Below are 22,158 nucleotides of genomic sequence, written 5' to 3' on the forward strand. Positions count from 1 at the left end.
TTGTCTTGCTTTTCAAATAGGACATTGTCACTGAATTCTGGTAACTTTTGTTTCATACAATATTTTTGTGAGGTTGTATGACATGTGAAATCATTTGTTGTTTGTTGACTAAACACTGGTGTCATAAAAATACTGCAGCCTATCACTGGACTGCTCTACATTTCCCTTTGTGTTCAGCAACCAGCAACAACAGTACCTGTGCTTTGTCTGTGAACAAAGAGAGAGAGAGCCAACAACGTACAGAGATATACATTTCCAGTTTCAAATGGTAAACAAAGCCTAAGAGTAGTTCTTTGTAAAGCTGTGCTGAGACGGATCATTCTTTTACAAGAACTGAGGTTATGGGGTTATGCTTGTTAATGTGCCAGGCCCACGGATTACTTCAATAAAGCAATATTACAGAGAGGAAGTGCATCATATCTGATGTAATTTCTTCCTTGACAATTGATAGGGGAGAGGCTACAATCACTGCTGGCTGATTCCTTGCTATGGGTATAAAGATTCAGCAGAAATGATGCACCAATCCAAGTGTTTAAGATGTGGCTATATCGATTCCGAAATGAAACCAAAACAGGTCCAAAATAAGAGGGAAACTAGCAAAAATGTGTATTGCTTCCAAAACCGATACTTCTGTCAAGATAACACAGACCCAGCTTTCTTTAGTGTGGGACTGTGTGTGCACATATTTGTGTTATTCTTCAGTGTTTCTTGTCTATAATGAATAACATCTTTAGGCAACCCCAATAGGAACACTAAGGCGAGAAAGAACACTGGACTCCACTTTATCTGATGCCAGCTATTTCTAACAGCTACTACCAAAAACAGTAAACTGCTTGACCTCGTGAAATTGAAAGAAAAAAATGTTACAGGAATGTAGTTAGAAAAAAAGGAATGAATCTACTTAGCCTCCCAACCACCAGGGGGCAGAAGATAGCTAAATATGCCACTCCTGGTCATAGAGGTGGGAGCCCTAAAATATTTTGAAAATGTCATACCCAAAATAAAACTCTTACTATTCTTGAACCCTTTTGAATTCAGGCATAATCCTGGTGTCTGAAAGGTAACCCTTTAGGATTTATTCTCAAATAGTCAGAATTACTCTCAGTATTACTAAAACAAAGTAACAGAAGCTGAAACACAGTGGAAGTAGAAGATTTTTTCTCACTAAAAAGATTTTCTGTTTCTGAGTGGATACAGATTATTGTGGCGGTGTGCTTAGAAATGGAGCCAAAGCCAAAACAAATCCCCTTTCAAATTTCATGACAATATCTCCAAAAATGAGCAATCTGCATTGTTTTTTTAAGCTATGTCTAGGCAGTTTTCCAAAAAGGACATTTGGAGACTTCAAAGGGACACATGGAAAGTAAATTATATTGCGTCTTAAGACATGTAAAATACTGCATTTTGTTTACTGAAGAATACAACACTTTTATCCTGAAAACAAAGGTGCACTTCAGCCCACTTGTCACCCTCCCCCTACCTCTCCCTCTCCTTGTGCATTCCTCAGACAGCAACAGGTCGAGAAGATCAGATAACATCTTGTATACTAATATATTGATTGAAGTCCATTGATTGAAGTTTTTGTCAAATACGCAACCTCCATCAACAAGTCAAACACATTCTGCAATTTCCCATGCTATTTATTATTCGAAAGCAGGCTTCTTCCTTATTTATAAGCATACTGAATAATAATAAAATATTTAGAGAATATGTTTAGATGATCACTGATGGGGGTCACGTCAATGAAAATACCCTCTGTATTAGAGCCAAAGGTGTTTTCACGGTCTTCCTCAGAAATATTCACTCGAGAATGCTCGAGAGGCTAGAAAGATGAGAGATTCCTTGGAAGTCCTCCAAAGGAAATTCTCTATTTAAACGTAGGCATTGCAAAATATATATATTTTTTTAAATGTCAACCTTTTTGGCAATGAAATCTCAAGAATCGAATAAACTGTTGTTCTACCATCGCCGTTTTGCATTTTAATTACATCTCTGTTTTTTGTGTGATATAAATATGAACATAACAATAATTTGAGATGTCGACGACTCAACCACCAGGGGGCAAAGTGGGTAGGTTTAAGTTGAGTCCCTTTGACTTCCCAGTTAATCTCAAAATCGTCAAGTCCTTTCGGCATACCTTCCGTGCCATTGTGGCCTGCAGTGGACCTCATCAGGGTTAGTGCGGTTCCCTCTGGTGCGTTGCTCCTCCGGGTTTCTGACATCCCCTTTTCCTTGTGACTCGTCCCCCTCTCCCGTGGCTGGTTGTTGCAGGCTGACACCTGTAGTCGGTAGGCAACCTATCCAAGGCTCCACACCATTTGCGGGGACTCCTCATTAAACACCATTTGCATTATCAGTCACGTTTTGGGACTCCTCATTAAAAAGTTTAAGGAGGTAGGCGGCATGTTTGATTCAAGACACGCTCTCTAGCCTGGACCAGTTTCAGGTTGTACAACATATTAAGAGTTCTCAAGCCTTGGCTGGCTAGCGGTTATGAAAGGAGAATCCTCTCTTCGCTTACCCTCGTTCCCTGCTCTCTCGTCTCGCACGACAGTTCACTCACCTGCCAGTAGAGGGGCTTCCTTGGCTGCAAGATCCTCTTTTGGTGATCTGCCACCTCTCCCCCTTTCTCCCCTCGGGGTAACAGCTCTTACCTAAGCTTCTCATGGTGGCTTTGGTCCCATTCCTCTATTGTGGAGGTTTCTCTGCTGGAGCCAGGCCCAGCATCATTGGGAAGTCATCAAATAGAATAGAGTGCTCTGTATTATTATAAACAACTCACTCAATCAGCCCATGTTCTTTTCTGCTCTTCTTCCAGAGTACCCAACAGACCAATGAGGGCATGATTAAATATTTTTCAGACCTCGTTACTTACCTTTTTAATGACCTGAGAGTTGAAGTTTGCTCCCTGGTCTGAATGGAGGTATTAACAGGTTGGAAGGAATGCTGCCAGAGCACCTTTAACATGGTCGTTGCTTTCTGGTGTGGCGTTGAGATTGTTCATGCAAACCTAGAGAAATGGCCAGTAATAATGAGAATGCCCTAGAGGACACCAATGGTGCAGTCCATTTTAAGTTCTGTGAAAAGGTATTTGACTTTCTGATTTCCTCTATTGTTGCATATTTGTCACATTGAATGGTTTCAGATCTTTAGACAAAATTGAATATTAGACAAAGGGAACACAAAACACATTAAAAATGATTATTTAATCTATTTCATCTATTTAATCTACATCAATATGAAAATGGGAAAAAGTAATTGTCAGACTTAACTGCAGCCAGCCGTGTTGAATATAAATCTCACTCATATTAACCCTTACCATCTGAGTGAAGTAGTCACCATAAAGTTTCTACAAGTACACTATGTGTGAGAAGAGATGTGAGGAAAAAATGTTGTTGAAATATATCCGTCTGCAAAGGGTTACAAAGCCATTTCTATGGGTCTGGGGCTCCACCGAATCACAGCGGGAGCCATTATATCCAAATGGAAAACACTTGAAACAGTGGTGAATCATCCCAGGAGTGGAGTGGCTGACCTACCAAAATATATCCAAGGGCAGAGCAGAAACAAATCCAGGAAGTCACAAAAGATGCCAGAAGAACATCCAAAGTTCTTCATGCAGGCCTCTCTAGCGTCAGCTACGGTCACTGTTCATTACTTCACAAAAAGAACGAGACTGGGAAAAAATGAGATTTGTGGGGAATAACAAGGCAGAAACCAATGATAACCAAGAGAACGGAACCATCAATGCTCATCTCACATTTGCAAAAAAGCACCTGGATGATCCCCAAGCATTTCTCCTGAAACAGAAAATGTGTGGACATTCATGCAGTTTTTGGTACCTGTCAGAGATGGGTGTTGCATCTCCAGTGGGTATATTGTGTCTCATTATCCCTGTGCAGCCATAATCCTCTGCACGGTGAGCCAGCCCTGGAGCAGGTTGTGCAGTTGATTCGGGTGTGCCTCTGGCGGATCCTCCCTTGGGATTTCACCTGCTGGCCCACTGGTAACCTGTCAAAAACACTTCAAACAACATTGTTGTCCTTAAAGTTCATATCTGCAGGATTGATTTGATACATCTCCCCCACTTTCTCATAGCGGCAGACAGGGCCGCAGATGGAGGGGGCGGAATGCTGCTTTGTCCCGGGCCCAGGTTATGGGATGAATTTAAAATTTGTCACAAAATATTTTGTCCTGGGCTGAGAATTCATAGCTATAGCCATGGTGGCAGAGGTACAAAGGATTGCCCAACATTGCAGATCTGCACTGACACCAAGCCTTGCCCTACTACAGTGTGCTAAGAATAGCTCTTTGTGGAAACCTAGTGAATCAACCTCTCCTTCATAGTCATTCCCATTTAGGCTGATATGTGACCATACACCAGCACACAATGGTTACTCCTGTAGAGATTGTAAGTGAGATGGTGGTTTTCTATGGATCTATGTGACTTCTTTATCTGCTTGTATATGAAGTCTGTCTCAGAGTGACAGGCCTTATCCATTAAAATGAGGTTTTTGGAGGCTGCAGTTGTATTGCTATCATACATTAGCAACCCCAAAGCATAAGGGCTCCGGGTGGCTGTGCAGGACCCTAAACTAAAAGGATCAACCTATGCATTCGACAGGGAGTCAAGCACTTACCCAGAGAAAGGAAAGTCAAGAAATGATTATGATTATCTGGCTTATCTGCAAACACTAGGTTACAACCAGGTAAGCGGTTTAAAGCAATCTGTTATAGAGCAGTTTATACTGTTTTTTTTTGTTTGTTTGTTTGTTTCACAGGATCTGAAAGGTTTCAGAATGCCCTGAGGTAAATTATGCCTGAGAGAGGCATAAGGGAATCCTGAGGCTCAGAGACATCACAGGCAGAGAGTGAGAGTAGGGAGTTCATCCCGCTCCGTTCCTCGTCGAAAAAGTCTTGAGCAGGCTTTCTTTTTTGCCTCTTTTTTGCCTACACTGTGGATGATGATGAGCAAATATCTGGGCACAAATCTGAGAATTGGCTGACATGTGCAAAGTCCTTATGAAATGTAAACATTTCCAGATCTGAAGGAAGTCCTTATGAAATCTAAAAATGTCCATATCCGAGTAGATATCAATCTAGAAAATCTTAGATGTGAGCAGAAATGTATGAACCCTCACAAAGTATTATATCATCTACTGAAATATGCAGCTGAGCATCTCAGGTGGAAAACATGAATGAGGTTACAGAAAATGTCTTTGATAATCAGGATATTATAACTTCAGAAATATGCAGCTCAGTTATAGGGATGAGAATAACACTTAAATTATTTAATTTTTTTATGTTCCATTGCGGTTTGTATTAAGCAGCAAATAAGTTGAATCAAACGCTAAAGTGTTACAGGTACAAAGCCAATTTTTTGTAGATAAATTAATAAACATGAATTAATTTTTACTCACTCGGAAGATAGCTTTGTAATATTTTGGGCCCAGTACACTTCTCTAAATGCTTTTCCTGCTCATTCATATCACATACATCGGAGGCAATGATCTGAAAGGATCATGAAGATAAAATGGGCAGTGCTGGTGCCTTTTGGTTAAGCCATGAGGGAATGATTGGTGGCAGGAGTCAGTGCTATTTTGCTGTGCTGTGTCATTTTTTTTTACTCGCAAACATTACAGATGATGGTAGTCAGGGGCTATAGTAAGTAATAAGTAGTGCATATTCATGTCACGTTTGGAAGCTCATCGAATCCAGATGACTCATCTCATCTCAATGGACATGCTGTAGATTAATTCCATTAACCGATTCATGAACTAATTATCTTAATTATTTGACTAGTTATCTGCTCACCTTGACACAACTTCTGTATCTGTGGTGTCTAATATTATTTCAGTTTAAGTGTATGTTTTTCTGGCCCAAAACAATTATGTACAATGAAGGATACTTTAGATACTTAGAGACATTTTAAAACCTGCAGACTTTAAAATGGCTAGTATGAGGGCACTTAGGGTTTGTGGCCTGAAGAAAAAAATAATACACTTCAAGTTACTCCGAGGCAGGTTGTACATCAAAAATGACACCATGCTGTGAAACACCTAATTATAGCACTTCAAACGAGCTGTGCAGACTGCATGAAGCTTTGGCCTAATGCCAAAAGCTTCATTCTGCATGGGGAGACCCCGCTGCTGGAGTGGGCTGCCCGGACCTCGCCACTCAGAAGGACGCTTCTGTCGAGGACAGTGGATTCGAGAGTACCGTTAGGGTGGAGGCTCATACCTATGTGAGGTGCGGTGGAGTGCGGTCCGCTCACTGCAGGAACCACTCGACGCCATGTTCATTTATCATGCCGAGGTGAACAGTCAAAGCATGGACAAGCATCCGTTACCTCTGTAGGACCTTTCTTCTTCAAAGTGCCCTGGACATCTTCAGGGATGGGGAAATATCTCCTCAGACTTACCCGAGCCCTCTGCACTCCAGACCTCTCCCTGCAGGCCCTGTCAGTGCTCGTCTCTTGGCATGTTTTGTGGACAGTATTTCTAATACTATGACAGACTTCTGGCCGTCTGTGTCGTATATGGAGCTATAAATGATATTGTAACGGAGCTGGGGTCATACAGCAGCTGAGTGGATACATCAGATGGGTTTCAGCGATTGAGAAAGCAGAATGATTGACTGCATTATGCTAGAAGTCATGATCTTTAAAACTGTAAGCCAGGGAATACTGGTTGGCTATGAGCCTCCCTTGAATCCTGTGTTTGTGTTAGATAGCATCTCATATGTGAGGCAGACACCAGACCAGAGCATGGAAATCCTATTTATAAAAGCAGTAAATGTTGATGTGTATTTGTGTTGTTTGGATGTGTCTGGGTAGTGCAGAAAACAAAACAAAGGATTAGAAAGGGCATAACCTGGTTTTAGTTGTGAAGCAAATATTTTCATTCTGCTCTGCACTCAAAGCGAAACTCTGGTTGCAACAGGAATTGAATAAATTCCAGAATCAACAGGACACGAGGAAAAAAGCCTAAATGGTATCGACACCAGTAATAACATGGTGCAGTAGTCGGAATGAATGAAAACTGTTGACACGTGTAACTACATCTCATTCTTCAAAGAGGAAAGCGGCCAGAGTCATAGCTCATGCATGGGTAATGTAATGTAATCAATTTGCGCCAGCTACCTGGTGTGTCTAGGCAGCTAAGTGTCGTAGAGCGCTATGTACCCCGTGTCCTGCACACCTCGTTAAGATGCAAACAGCCTGTGATTCGCTCTCGCAGAATCACAAATGACATACAGGCCTTCACAGCGTGGTGTGGGAGCAGTGCCAGCGAATGAGATGGCCCCATCAGCCGAGGCACTTTGGATGACACAGCACATGTTCTAAACATACCTGCAGAGCAGCACTTCTGCCTGGATCTATCATCCCGCGAGTGCATTTTTCAACACGTGTCACGTCTTTGACCCAAATCCAGCAAAATGTGTAAACTTGGATAGGAACATGTTTGAGAAGGTTCTGCTGAACAGAACTGGGAATTATTGAATGTTGAATTTGCAGCACTGGCAGCAATCGCTGTTTAGCAATAAAAACAGTTAGTGTTGAATGATTAACATGAATTTGCTACAGAAGTACAAGTACTACCAAGTGAAAAAGGAAAGACATTTGGATTACAAGACAAAAAATTAATGAATATTATATATAAATTATCCTTTTGTGTAACTTTTCTGTGAAATGCTGACAATTTGTGAATGAGAAGACATGCCCAACAATTAACGAGATGAATGGAAAACAAATATCAAAATAAGATTACCCACTATCTTTCCTTCTAAATTTATTTCATAAAATGCAACCAACGTTTCATGTTTCAGAACCCTGAAGAAAACACATGGTGCTGAAATGTTTGTTGCATTTTGTAATATCTGTATGTAATGTAATGTAATATGGGGCAAATAGATTGCAATCTTTTTCAACATCAAATATTCAGCGAAGCTTCCAGAAAATTCCAGAATGTTCCGTTAGATATATGTGCTCATTTCTGTTGTTTACATAGTCTTCTAATCTACATTAATCATGGCTGTCCTGCTCCAAGGTGATATAGCGCTTAACGAGCTGAACTTTTAGGTTTGATGTTCAAGTGGAGCACTACAGTGGTCCCCTTGAGCAAGGTACTTAACCTTCATTTGCTTTAGTCATTCTTCCAGCTACAACAATGAATACTATGTAAAAATAGCTACCTGAATATTGACTCAATGTTGCTATTAGTGTAGTAGGGTATCCAAGAGAGCTCAATGAAAAAAGGGCTTTATTATGATTAAATGTCCCCATCAAAAATATATCGACAAAAAGTATTTTTTCGGAAAGCGTGATCTTCCCCCCTCCCTGTGGATCCACCTCTTCCCATCTGCCTCATCTGAAACTTACGTGGATGTGAACTGAGGTTTGAAGGGGCGAAGACATTCCATTTGCCTAATTCATGTTTTCTCAATTTCTCTGTCACTTCTTTTTCTGGCCTCTCCCAATGGGTGGATCTAGGGGTAGAAAAAGGGGGAGAATAATAAGCGTCTGGAATGAACCCAGAGATTCAATCAATCCAAGATTTCTAGCAGAGGGCAATTAGGCATGTCTCTTCTGTTCCTCCTGTCAAACTGATAGGCTAAATCTTTTAAATTATGTTACTGGTTACTTGAAGTGGGCCAAGAAGTGCCAAAAAAACAACAATTTACACACCTCCCGTCTACATTAAAATCTGTGAAATAGTTGTTGGAGAGCTTTTATTAATGGGTTATTTTGATATAAATAACCCATTATGAATATTTCAGAATGCTAACTGCAGTAATTTATAATATAAATAGTGATACGGCACATACAAAGAATTAAATGCATCATACTTTCATTGACAATATTGGAAAATGCATTACACACAAACAGTATTTGGAAAGGGTGAATTTCCTGCTGCTTATGAATACTGTAGGTACAGTATGGATGTATTTCGGGCTACATTTTATGAGAGGGTGTCAGGGGAATTGCACTTCCTGTTTCAGTCGTGATAGGTTTGGAAAGTCAGGGAGTGACATCACCCTTCTCAAGTTTCAGTATCTATATTAGTGAGAACATTACTCTCCCCTGAACTCTGCTTAGGTCTTTTGATGCAAAAGGAAACATAAGGAGAGAAGTATTTGTTTAGACTTTGAAAAGGAAGGTGTGATCTTTCTGATAAGTCTTTCTACTTTTTAAGGTTTTGTGAATGTCTGTCGGCTCACACTTTGTATTCGTCTAGATTTTCACTCAAATTCCAAACAGTGAAAACATCACCACGCACACTCTGTGCATTGGTGTATTGGAACAAATGAAATAGTCCCCAAAGTGTAAACCCTGCCCATCTGCTCCTCCTTGCAGGCTCATGTGCACCAGGCAAGATCAATAGACCACAGAAAAGTACTTGAATCCAAAACAAATACTATTCCTAGCTCCCTAAGCAAGAAAACATTACAGGTCTACGGATAGGGGAAAAGATAGAGAAATATGTCACAAACTGGATACGTACTGTCATACCATATTATTATCAAAACCCATAATCTTTAGATATTATATTCTGACAAGCACTCTTTGCATTTGAGGTTACTAACATTAAGCCACAAAGAAACACCGACTGCAAGTTTTCTCTGAATGGTTCACAGTAATACCTGCCATATAAAGCTACAGTATATCAATTATATGAACATAAATCATAAATCAAAAAGAAAGATATTTCACTCAAGTTTTTGAAACCATGAATATACTTTGATAGATCCAATCATACAAGATAAATAAAACGGAAGTGAAAGAGGTCTTAATACTTAGGCTTATTCATGCAAGAAATGTGCAATGTTTAACATGTTGTTTTATAAGTATCCTTGTGCTCAGTGCTCCTCACTCAATCTGTGTTGTCCTCAGACATTGCACCTGAAGTCACAGCAGTGCGTCCTCCTGAAAACTGAAGCTGGGATGTCTTCTAACTCAAAGCAGGATGCACATTTATTTGTCTGTGTCAATGTACACGTGACTCCATCCCTCTCAATTCGGTTAATTTCAAAATGCTTTATTGGCATGACATATTTTGCAATACGTATTGCCAAAGCGTAATCAATCATTATAATAACAACAACAATAAATGTAATAACAACAACAATAAATATGAAGATTAAAAGATAACAGACATAATGTATACTCTTTCTTGCAGCAATAACATGACTACTGTTACTAATAATTATAATTAAGCTAATACTGATTATAATTGAAATATTATATTCATAAATTGTACTTTATATAATAAAAACAATAATGTACAGTATACTAACTGGTGGAAGTTAGGGGTCTCTCTCCCTCTCTTGCCTCACTGCCAAACCCAAAAGTTCCTCTCACATTTTAGCCTCAGATTCAGTCTAGCCCCTCTCTCTCTGCTCTCTTTCTCTCCCTCCCTCTCTCTCCCTCTCTCCCTCTCTCCCACTCTCTCTCAGTCTTTCTCTCTCTCTCTGCTCTTTCTCTCCCTCCCTCTCTCTCTCATTCCCCCTCTCTCCCACTGTCTTTCTCTCTCTCTCTTTCGCTCACTGTCTCTCTCTCTTTCTCTCCCTGTCTCTCTTTCTCTCACTGTCTCTCTCTCTCTCTCTTGCACTCTCTCTCTCTTTCTCTCACTGTCTCTCTCTCTTGCACTCTCTCTCTCTCTCTCTCTCTCGCTCCCCCCCCCCTCTCTCTCTCTCTCTCTCTCTCTCTCTCTCACTGTCTCTCTCTCTCTCGGCCCCCTCCCCCCTCCCAGTTCTGGCTGGTGGAAATATCAGCAGACAGCTGGAGTGCAGGCATGCCTGGCTCTCGCTCAGACGCCCTGCCCATGTGATCTGGTGGGCTGCCTCAGCTCCTGCACCTCAGCCAGCAGTACTTAATGAGTCTTTGTGTGGTGGAGGGGGGGTCGGTGGGGGAGCGAGAGAGTGTGTGTGTGAGAGAGAGAGAGAGAGAGAGAGAGAGACAGAGAGAGAGGGGAGGGGGAGAGGGAGGGTGGGAGGGAGGGAGTCACTAAACAATAAAGCATATGGTACCGGCACGAGAGCGGGTCTGGGAAATTCACAGGTCTCTCTCTCTCTCTCTCTATGTCCCAGAGCATTAGGGCTGGCAATCAACATGGGATCCCTTAAATTAATACGCTTCATATCTTTCTGAATTGCTTCATTTACATTTTTTTTCCCATCGTTATTCTGAGGAGAAGGCTGAGGGGCTGGAATCTATCGGTGGAAACAGGTTAGTCACTGCTTTCAGCGCCAGCTCAAAGGGCACTATTATTTAGCCACCCTGTGCACAAATGATAATGTCATGACTTGCCGCTAAAACACTGCTAAAGCAGTGCGTTACGAGGGATGTGGGATCTCACTGTCACACAATGCCTTAGCGGTTCTGCAGTATAAGGCTAATGGGTCTCTGTCTACAGCAGTCGTGAGTCAGGAGGATGAAATGTATTTTCTTTGGTAAATGTGATGTGGCTCAGAGCAGGGGTGGGCGGTGAATTGATGGAATTTGGTAGTTTGTGTACAGCCCTGCACTGTGTTACATGGCACACATCCAGGGAGGGGCTTTTTAAGGGATGGGGCTTTGCTGCATTATAATTTTTTTGCGCCGTGGTTGTGCTTCCTTGTGATTAGCGAGGACGGAACATTCCGGGAGACAAAGAAAGCCGCATGGACTCTGATCTGCAGGAATACTGCACACCTCTCCCTATCTATCTCCTTCCTCTCTCTCTCTTTCTCTCTTTCTCTCTCTCTCTGACTCCCTTCTACATCCTGAAGCGGCCGTCATTATCTACCGTACTGCATGTGCATGTACTCCGATTGGCCTGTGACAAGGCCTGACCTCTGCTGGTTAATGCACACAGGCTGGGCAGTTTAAATACTGCGAGAAATGCAAAGGCACTTCACCATATATTGAAATTGACAGATTCTACCTTGCTGCGTCTTAGCTTCTAAACCTTTTCAGCGGAGTAATTAACTTTTTGGTTCCATAAATAGGACCGCGGTTTATGTGGGCATGCAAGTTACAGACCTCAAAAGCTCTGATCGCCCACCATGAGAGATTAATCAATATTTAAATATTAATTAATTAGGCCGCTCTAGTTTCACAACTAATTCACAAAGGGGTGACAAGTTCATTATAATATTATAATCATTATACTTATACGTGCTGCGAGAATGCTCCTTTGAATCTTTTATTCAAACACTGAATTTTATTTAGGTTTCTCTAGTGCACCTATACATGGTAATTCATTTCTAATAGCACATTTTTAATGGTGCATGTGTACCAGAGTCTCCATGGAAACCACTTTGAGGTTTGATATTGAGGATCATTGTCTCCCACAGCAAGGTTTTTTTTAATGAATAGAATTGCTGTGCCAATTTTCAAGGAAATGGAACAAACTGTGTCCAAGTGAAACTGTTTTTCATGTTGGCTGTGTCAGTCTTTGTGGCAAATGTGTGATGTGATGAAATGGTGATATTGTACCTGTGTGAAAGAATATTAGCATACAAGTATCTTTTAATATATTTCTATTCATTTTGTCCCTTTAACAAATTTGTTCAGTTAAATTTTTAGTTCAATACAATGATTTTGGCTGAAACAATCATTTAGCAACTACACAACCTCATTAGTACATCTGTAACAAGTTTGCTGAGTAACTAGCTATTAATAGGTCTAACATTTGTTGTACAATACAGATACACTTAAAATATACTGTATCTCCAACAGCACATTTTTATCACACAGGCCTAAAACTGTTTAGATGCGTCTGCTTCATACATAGAATATTTCACTTCACAGTTAATTAATAAAAAATAAAAAAATTAAATGTATTTAATTAAAACTAGGCAGAACAAAAATGTGGATCCTCGCGACCAAGATTAAAGAGACACTTTTAGATGATTGCTTGAGGGCCCCTGCAGGGGCCAATGTCAGGGAGTCAGAAGTTACTCCAGGTCAGCTGCTTACTGCAAACAAAAACAAAAAGGTGCATTCCATGTTCTTAGTGTGAACAGAAAATGGTGGATTTCAGTTTGCCATTATAAAATCATCAACAGCACAAACACCATTAACTCTAGCACAGCCATTTTCTTGATCGCCTACTACGCCACTAAATAAAGAAATCTAAGTTATAGCATTTACCATATTGTGCCCCCTGTCACCATACAGTAGAACAGACTAACTTAAAACAGTGGCCACAGTATTCTGTGGTACTATTTGTAGTACTTAAAATATATTTTCTAGCTATTATTTGATGATACTTGCTTTATTTTAATATGGCATTGTACCTTTAAGACCACGGCCTGGCAATTTAAACAGAAAGAACATATATCAGCTGTGATTGAAGAGCTTCTCTACCAGTGTACTTCGGCCTAATGAACGCTGCATCGATTTGCCAATTATTCACCAGTGCACTTATCCCATTTCTGCAGAAGGCTGCAGGCAGGATGTGCCTTCCCGTTGAGAGCTGTTGTCTTAAAATTACTAGCAGCTCACAATGAACCATACAACAAAAGTCACATTGCGAGATAAAAACCAATTGAGCATTTCTGAAGTTCATTTGAAAAGTTCTTGGAAAATTTACCGAGCATATGCTGGTGCTGAGTCTAATTCTGCCAGCTTTCCCCTTGCTTGCTTCTAATGGAAGATCAATGGGTGGAGAGCTCATTGTGTGCTGTGCTTACGAACCCCCCCCCCCCCCCCCCCTTGTTTCAAGCGGTACTACTGTATGTCTGTGCGTGATGGTGGAACCAGGAGTTCAGTCCCTCTTCCAGCAGAAGCACTGGCAGAACAACGGGTTCCGGCAGGCACTCTGAAACAACGCTGGCGTCTGTTATGGGCCGATAGCAAAAATCCGCCCTGGCTGAAACTGTATCCCCTGAACGGAACTCAGAAACAAGCGCTTTTGGCGGATTCCGCTGAAGCCGGCTTAACGCACGTTATGTGACTCTCTGCTTTACATCACCTTGAGGTGCTCTGATTCAGGAACAAAAGTACCTACTGTCAATGTGTCTACAGATCTCTGCATGTCATATTTATTTGTTAATCTAAACCAGAGCCCCGAATTTATAGTCCGGAGGCCTAACGTGGCTGAACAAGCCCTTTGGTATGGCCAGCAAAATGAGTCATTAGGAATGAATCATCTCAAAAAGTGACGTCAATGGAGAAAAAGATCACTCAAATGCCAAATAAGCCTATATACAGTATCTCTGTGTGTGCATAGTTCACATGGTAGTGAGGAATAACCTGTTACACCTTACAATTTTAATATTTTGGCCCATGGATTATGTGCGAGATACTCAAATGGCCCACTAAAGCTCAAAGCTTTGGATATGTCTGATGGAAACGGTTGAAATTTGAAGTGAGTCAAGTGAAGTGTTGTGATTACATTTAAACGTTAATAACAGTCATGTGCTGTAATTATATATGAATGGCATATGATTTGGGCTTTGGTTTAACTGGCAGTGCTTTGGTTCGTTCGGGTGACTTCACACTCATTGTTGACATAAAGATCTCCATTGCCTTCTTAGTGAGAACATACTTTTGTATTCCTGAGACTGCTCTGGATAAGATCTGTCAACAGATTGTAATGTTATGTAATATGTGCCAAAATGTGCCCTCAAGTTAAAATAATGACATAGAGTTTTGATAGGAATATTATGCATTTATAATATACATGATGGAAATTCCTGAATTCATACATATATGAACAGCATAAGCCTTTTGCAATTAATATCTAAGTGAACAGAAGCAAAACTACCTCTAAGTGGTACAATGTTAAATATGTGACATTTCTTCAAATTTTCTTCAAAGCATGATTACTTTCAAAATAATAAAAAAGGAAAAAGGCCCTGTGCAAAAGTTTGGGAGTTAATACTTTGTAACTTGTAACTCCTCAGGCAACTATAATAGCTTGTAAACACTTCCTGTAGCCAGCTAAGAGTCTTTCAATTCTTGCTTTTGGAATTTTGTCCAATTCTTCCTGGCAGAACATCACAAGCTCAGAAATATTCTTGCATGTACGGCATGTATGAGATCTGTCCACAGATTTTCAATAATATTCAAGTCTGGGGACTGTGGTGGCCATTCCAACATCTTCATCTGTCTGGAGGTACTTCATGGTTGATTTCGGGGTATGTTGCCTCACAACCCCAAAGCATAATGAATCCACCTCCATGCTTCACAGTTGGCAAGGTGTTCTTCTCTACAAAGGCTTCACCCAAACATACCTTCTTTGGTGGTGGCCAAAAAGTTAAATGTTGGTTTAGTCAGTTCAAAGCATTATTTCAAAAGGCTTCAGGCTTCTCAATGTTTTCTTTTACATACTTCAGACACTTAATTTTGTGTTGAGGTCGTTCTTTCTGGAAACTCTGTAGGTCTTTGTTGTTTAAAGTATGTTGTATTGTTGTCCTGTGAACAGCTAGACCTGTGTGTAAGTGTTTGCTACTCTTACAGCTATCTGTGGGTTCTTCTGAGCATTTTTCACAGGTCTTGGGCCATTAAAAAAATATTTCATGTTCTTCCAGACCTGGCCTTGACTTCAACTGTTCCATTTATCTTTTATTTTCTAATGTTACTGACAGTGGAAATAGGTAGTCTGAAACATTGAGAGAGTTTTAGTAGTATTTTCCTGCTTGGTGGAAATTAACCATCTTCATTCTGAAATCATTGGACAACTGGTTGTTAACACCCATGGTTGTTGACACCAGAGAGAACAGCCCCTGCAGTTGGATACTTTAGATGGCATGGAGTTATTTCAGTATAAAAAGTTCAGCCCTGGAATTATACTCACCTGACTCATTGAAGCCCTAACAAGTAAATCACCTGGGTCTGAGCCTCTTTTTTAAAACTAACAGCTTTAATCCAAAAGGGTTCCCAAACCTTTGCACAGGGCCCTTTTCCTTTTTTTAATATAATTTATAAACACTAACAAATTAAAATAAAAAGCAATCTTGCTTTCAAATTTGCAGAAAGGTCTCATGTTTAACTCTGTACCATTTGGAGTTCAGCTTTGCTTTTGATCACATACAGATTCATTGTAACACATTTAAAGGGGTGCCCAAATGTTTTGCACCCCACTGTATCTGAATAAGAAATGTTTACCTGTCATAAATCAGCTGACATCATTTTTACTCAAGACCTCAGACAGATAGAAGCGTTCCAGCTTGCCACATACATATGAAATTGAAGTCTTGCCCGAGACTTCTTCAGATGTTCACTTCCTACGAACTGCTGCTGACTGAACATAGCGCTGAAAACCGCAAGCGAATTAGATGAAACGCAAGCGAGAGCCACGGAAACAGGTTTTTTTCAAAACCCACATGCCTTCATTTCTAACTCAGACAACCTGCTCTCCTGATAAATCAGTAAGGCAACACTGCAACATCTGCATTCTGGGTCCATGTCAGTTCAAACAGCCCACAGGCTCACACTTGTTTATTTCTGAGTCCGTTTGAAAATGCATGTTTTTATTAAAGACATATCCCGATCATTCATATTCAGCTATGTATCCATGTGTAAACTTTTTTCTTCATTCATGCTGGTGACAAGTCTGAAGCTCAAGTCCCCCCAGGGGACGTCCTGCATTCAATGACCTTGTAGGAGTTGATAAATGAATTATTCATATTGATATGCGTTTAATCCAGAATGCACACGCACGGCACATGGACGCGTATCTATAACCACATGTGACTTCAATGGCGGTTACTAGAATGTTATTTTTTAAGCTAGAGGACCATTTCTTATTGAGGATTATCCAGACCATGCAGGGTAGTTCAGCCAAAAATAACTGAAATATAAAATTGAAAATGTGTTATTTGCATTTTCTTTCTTATTATCCTTTTTAATTTTAAAGCTGGGGGCGGCATGGATGGTGCAGTGGGTAGCACTGCCACCTCACAGCAAGGAGGTCCTGGGTTCGAATCCCCGTCGGCCGGGGCCTCTCTGTGTGGAGTTTGCATGTTCTCCCCGTGTTCGCGTGGGTTTCCTCCAGGTACTCCGGCTTCCTCCCACAGTCCAAAGACATGCATGTTAGGCTGATTGGAGAGTCTAAATTGCCCGTAGGTATGAGTGTGTGAGTGAATGGTGTGTGTGCCCTGCGATGGACTGGCGACCTGTCCAGGGTGTATTCCTGCCTTTCGCCCAATGTATGCTGGGATAGGCTCCAGCCACCCTGCGACCCTGTTCAGGATAAGCGGGTTCAGATAATGGATGGATGGATGGATTTTAAAGCTGTATGTTAATGATTGGGTGTGGCCCTCCTTTCAAATAAATGAGTCAGGATGGTATTTGGGGATTAAAGCTTGACACAAGACTCCATGTATGAGGTGATGAAGAATTTGAGCATTTTACAAAGCACATGACTAGGCCTACATCATGGCAAGCAGGGGCATAGCTATAGAAATTCTGGGCCCTCTGAAAGAATGTTGCTCTGGGCCCCCCATCCTACTGGTATTTTTGTGGGCTCTCTTCAGCTGTGGGCCCCTCCAGGCTGTGGGGCCCTAGAATTGTCACCACCTTTCACTCCCCTGGTGATAGCCCTGACAACAAAGTATGCTACGTTGGTCTGTTAGTCTAACTACAAAGATCAAACAAAAGAAAGGGGTATATACTCAAAAGGAAACAGCATTTGTCATCGTAGCAGCCATATTGTTTGAGCAAAAAACTATGTAGAGCTTGGGCCATAGATGCTGCATGCATATTTTGTGCACATTGGTCCTGTCATTCTGGAGCAGCTGTCTTTTTAGTTTTGTTCGCAAAATTCAACATGCCAGAAAAGTAAGTAGTGTACCAGATCTCCAATGTACCAAATGGGGTGAGGGGCATGAGTTCACCTTAAATCACGTAAATCTTCATGCCAGCACACTACTTTGTGCCAAGGTGAATATTATAAAGTTAGAATGGAATGTCTCGCAGTAGGTGGAGTAGCATGCAGAAATGTATGCAGAGAGGAAGTAAGCCACTTAATAAGTATGCAAGTAACAACACTAATATACAGAATATGCATGAGAAGACAACAACATTTTGTAATATTAACTAACTAGCATGCTAATTAGCTATGTTAGCTAATTAGGAACACCTCCAAGTAAGAATCTATAGCTTGCTAGCTAGCTAGTGGGGATAATGTTGCTAGTCAACCCACTAGCAGCCCCTGACCAACAGTGTTGATGTCCTGTCTTCATGGCTGTATCCTGGAACACTGACCACTAGAAGCTAGGAAGCTAGATTTAGCTAGCAGCTAGCTCATGACAGTGTCATTATTTTGAGCCAGCACTCAAAATCTAATGCTGCTAGACAGTCCACTCACATTTCCTGGCTAACACCTGGATCACTTGGCCTTCATGGTTGTCTCTTGGAACACTGGCAGGAGTAACGACACTGGCTGCATCCTTGATGCTGGCTGCATCCAGCCTGTTTCTGGCTCCGGTCCCATTATGATGTATCAACCTTTTATTGGATACAAGGCTATCACATGCATACATACACCGATGAGCCAAAACATTATAACCACTCACAGGTGAAGCGAATAATGTTGATTATCTCGTTACAACGGTCTGGGATATATGTATTAGACTGTAACAGTTGGTTCTCGTAATCAATTGTGTGGATTTTGAGGTATACTTTACTCATTATTACTCATTATTCTGCTGGAAAAATCCACCTACAGGCTTGTGGTAGAGGCAACCAGATTTTCAGTCAAAATTCATTTCAGTTATAATTGAATGAAGGCGCTGTTTTCAGATGTGCTGTGAGCACTTGTCCATGTCCATGTCCATGTTCATGTGTGTGTGTGTATGTGCGTGTGTGTGGGTGTGTATGTGTATGTGTATGAGTGATACAGTGTCAGCCAAAATCAAATGTTGATCTAGGACCAGAGGTATTCTGCTTAATCCCTGTCACTGCATGTTTTAATACCTTTAATCCTGTACCATCAGGTAGCTTATGTCACGCAAAAGAACAAGAGCGGCAAGCCCAACTCATTGACATGGACGGCGTCATCATTCTTTAAGAAAAAACCTGTTGGGCAGGACAAAATTATACAAATATTTGCTCACCCTAAAATGTAACTTAATCGTGACATCCACGCTACAATTTGTTTCATTTTTGTTTATTTCTGACCAATAGGCCGATCATCATTCATCACACAATTTCAAAGTACTCCTTGATTGATTGGCCCAGCATCATTTTTCCCCAGTCACAGTCTATCTGTGTGAAATGTGCATGCTTTTGAAATGAAGCTGAAATGATTTTCTAACTCATTTTGGCTGATTGTGAAATCGCAGATCTCTTACATTATGAATGAAGTTTAGGTATGGTATGATGTTTTCCATGTTTTGACCCTTTGATTTTCGAAAGCAAGCTTGTATGTTATCCATTCTCAGATACCATGTGTTGAGGCCAACTGCTCCCGCTCAATAGTTTCAGTCGGGTGTTATTGAATTTGAATATATTGATTCCAAACAAACTTAAACTGAAAGCAAGAATGATCTCTCAAGAAGTACTTTATTACAGATTCACTGCAGGAGCACTTATACAGCATGTTACGACCGACAGAGATGGCATACCACAATGAACTCAGAGGTTTTCAGATAACACACAGCTTCTTACAGGTGAAACACTTCTTCGTCTTACATATTTGGTCAACTTCTGCATGAACACCTCATGCCTGGATGCACTCTAATCAAGACAGTTCTTGTTGAGGCCTTGACATTATCTACTGCCGGGCTCCTTCCCGGTAACCTGCCCTTGACTCTAATTCATCGATTACTCCCTAGCTGCTCTCTCTGCTTCCCTCCACAATATATTCTTCAACAATGGATCAAGAATTTCTGTCCTAACTGCGTGTCTTTCTCAGAACTCTGGCCTTCATGCATGCCACTCATTTTCTCTAATCTCAGCCCCCTACTTGCAGTTACATTAAGCTTGTTATATTCAAGAATATCATTCTGGTTACTTATACAGGAGGATATGCTTATACAAAAGACTTAGTATATGAGAATAATAAAAACAGGTTATACCAAAAGATATAATACATTACATTACATTACATTAATGGCATTTGGCAGAGCGACGTAAGGTTGATCAAAGCAGGAGACAATCCTCTCCTGGAGCAATACAGGGTTAAGGGCCTTGCTCAAGGGCCCAATGGCTGTGTGGATCTTATTGTGGCTACACCTGGGATCGAACCACTGACCTTGCATGTTCCAGCCATGTACCTTAACCATATAATGGGGCGACATGGCTCAGGCAGTAAGAGCAGTCGTCTGGCAGTCAGAGGGTTGCCGGTTCGATCCCCCGCCCGGGCTGTGTCGAAGTGTCCCTGAGCAAGACACCTAACCCCCAAATGCTCCTGACGAGCTGGTCAGCGCCTTGCATGGCAGCCAATCGCCGTCGGTGTGTGAATGGGTGAATGAGAAGCATCAGTTGTACAGCGCTTTGGATAAAGGCGCTATATAAATGCCAACCATTTACCATATAATGTAATACATAATAATAGAACAGCCAATTCTTCCACACATGCTTTTTGAAAGATGCATATGTGACACAGACGTGAAATATCACAGTGAAATGCTCAGTTTCTTCTTCATCTCATTCGTTAAAACCTATACAATTGCCTATGTAATTGGAGTCTTGTGTCAAATTGAACATTCCCTATGTGATATCCCAACCAGAGCTCCCCCTGGTGTTCTTGGAGTGCCACTGCTTCCAACCTGTGTGAGATCCACCTTGCTTGCTTTTTCAGTTTTCATTTGGGCCTGGATAATCCTCCATACCTATTTTCTTTTTCCATTTTCATTCTGGGCTGAATAATCCTCTGTAATTTCTTAGATATATATTCTGTATAGTAATAGTAGCTGTTTTGCTGTATCAAAATAAGGGCACCGCCTGAAGAAAAATGCTCATTTACTGTTAAATTAACACCTTGGATATCAGTTTATATAAAATATTAACATTTTTCATATTTACATAATGTTTATACTTACACTATTATACTTCAAGGAAGATCAATTGTAATACTGAGCATTTATAGCAAAAATAAAATAAAAATAATGTAATGGGGCTTTTTGCGCAACAATTGGAGCAAGATGCCTTCTTATCTGGAGTAAAAGTAGGGGGCAGGTTGCTCCCATTGCCATCTGATTTCTACCGATTTTATCATTTACATTTTAAATATATATGCATATGTATTTTACATATAAACAGATACATTTTTGCATATGTCAGTCTTATTGTATATATGCTTACAACACTAAATACAGCGTTTTAAATAAAAATATTTAAATAAACGTCCTATGAACCCCTTATGCCCGTTTTAAAAATAACTGTTAACATACAGCTCAATAAGCATTTGATGCACTCGATTGGTCTGGAAGAAAATTAAAGAGCGTTGGGGTCATCTTCCCTTGTCTTTCCCTAAATGTTACATTCGATATGCAAATGTTAAGATGCAGGTACGGGAGTTTTTCAGTGTCGCCATAAATGTAAAGCAGTCTATGTGGGATACTGTGGCCATATAAATTAACGTGGTATCTGTATCAGAGTGTCTTTTTAAAAATGTCATAATGGGGTACGTAAAGGTAACCAGGCCGACTGAGGTTTTTCATAGGTCACTGGATCAAAGATAAATGAACGGACATCCTGCGAGCGAAAAGGTTGCAATTAACATTCTGGCTTCTTCCACGTAGTGCTCTGTGCAGCGATCGCTCGTGTGAGGAAAAGCAGAGCGGGGAGAGCGTGTCTCCCACAGACACGCTAATTGACTGCACTGAGGATTTCTGCGGTCGCGCGACGGGTAGCGTACTAAACAAGGCGTCCCTTATTCCTTGGGTAACAGGTGCAGCCCATCGCCATGAGTGGAATACTAAAGAGGAAGTTCGAGGAGGTGGATGGTTCCTCTCCGTGCTCGTCCTTGCGGGAGTCGGACGACGAGGTCTCCAGCAGCGAGAGCGGGGACAGCAGTGACAGTGTCAACCCCTCTGCCTCGAGCCACTTCCCCCGTGAGTCGCCCTCTTCCCTTAAAGGCATAGTTCACTTTATTTATTTTTTAATGTATCATTACCTGTTTTCCACTGACCCATACAGGTTTGTGGACATTTCTGATGATCAGTCAGCTTTGCAATGGCTGGTGTAGGGGTTTGTGATCCAAATAGAAATTTACACCATAA

General features: G+C 41.0%; 1 protein-coding gene across 2 annotated transcripts in view; it reads left to right on the forward strand.

Moving 5' to 3' along the window:
* csrnp3 (cysteine-serine-rich nuclear protein 3) overlaps nt 1-22,158 on the forward strand; it is a 62,572-nt gene that overhangs the window by 27,769 nt on the left and 12,645 nt on the right. The window contains exons 1-2 of one of the 2 annotated variants that reach the window (XM_061235574.1): nt 11,070-11,227; nt 21,828-21,990. In XM_061235574.1, the coding sequence (XP_061091558.1) occupies nt 21,843-21,990 (148 nt within the window). In that variant the 5' untranslated portion in view covers nt 11,070-11,227; nt 21,828-21,842. Of the gene's footprint in view, nt 1-11,069; nt 11,228-21,827; nt 21,991-22,158 lie in introns of those variants that run through there. The other variant, XM_061235573.1, reaches the window with a different exon arrangement.

Source organism: Conger conger, chromosome 3 (genome assembly GCF_963514075.1).
Source record: "Conger conger chromosome 3, fConCon1.1, whole genome shotgun sequence".
In the NCBI taxonomy this organism is placed as follows: Eukaryota; Metazoa; Chordata; class Actinopteri; order Anguilliformes; family Congridae; genus Conger; species Conger conger.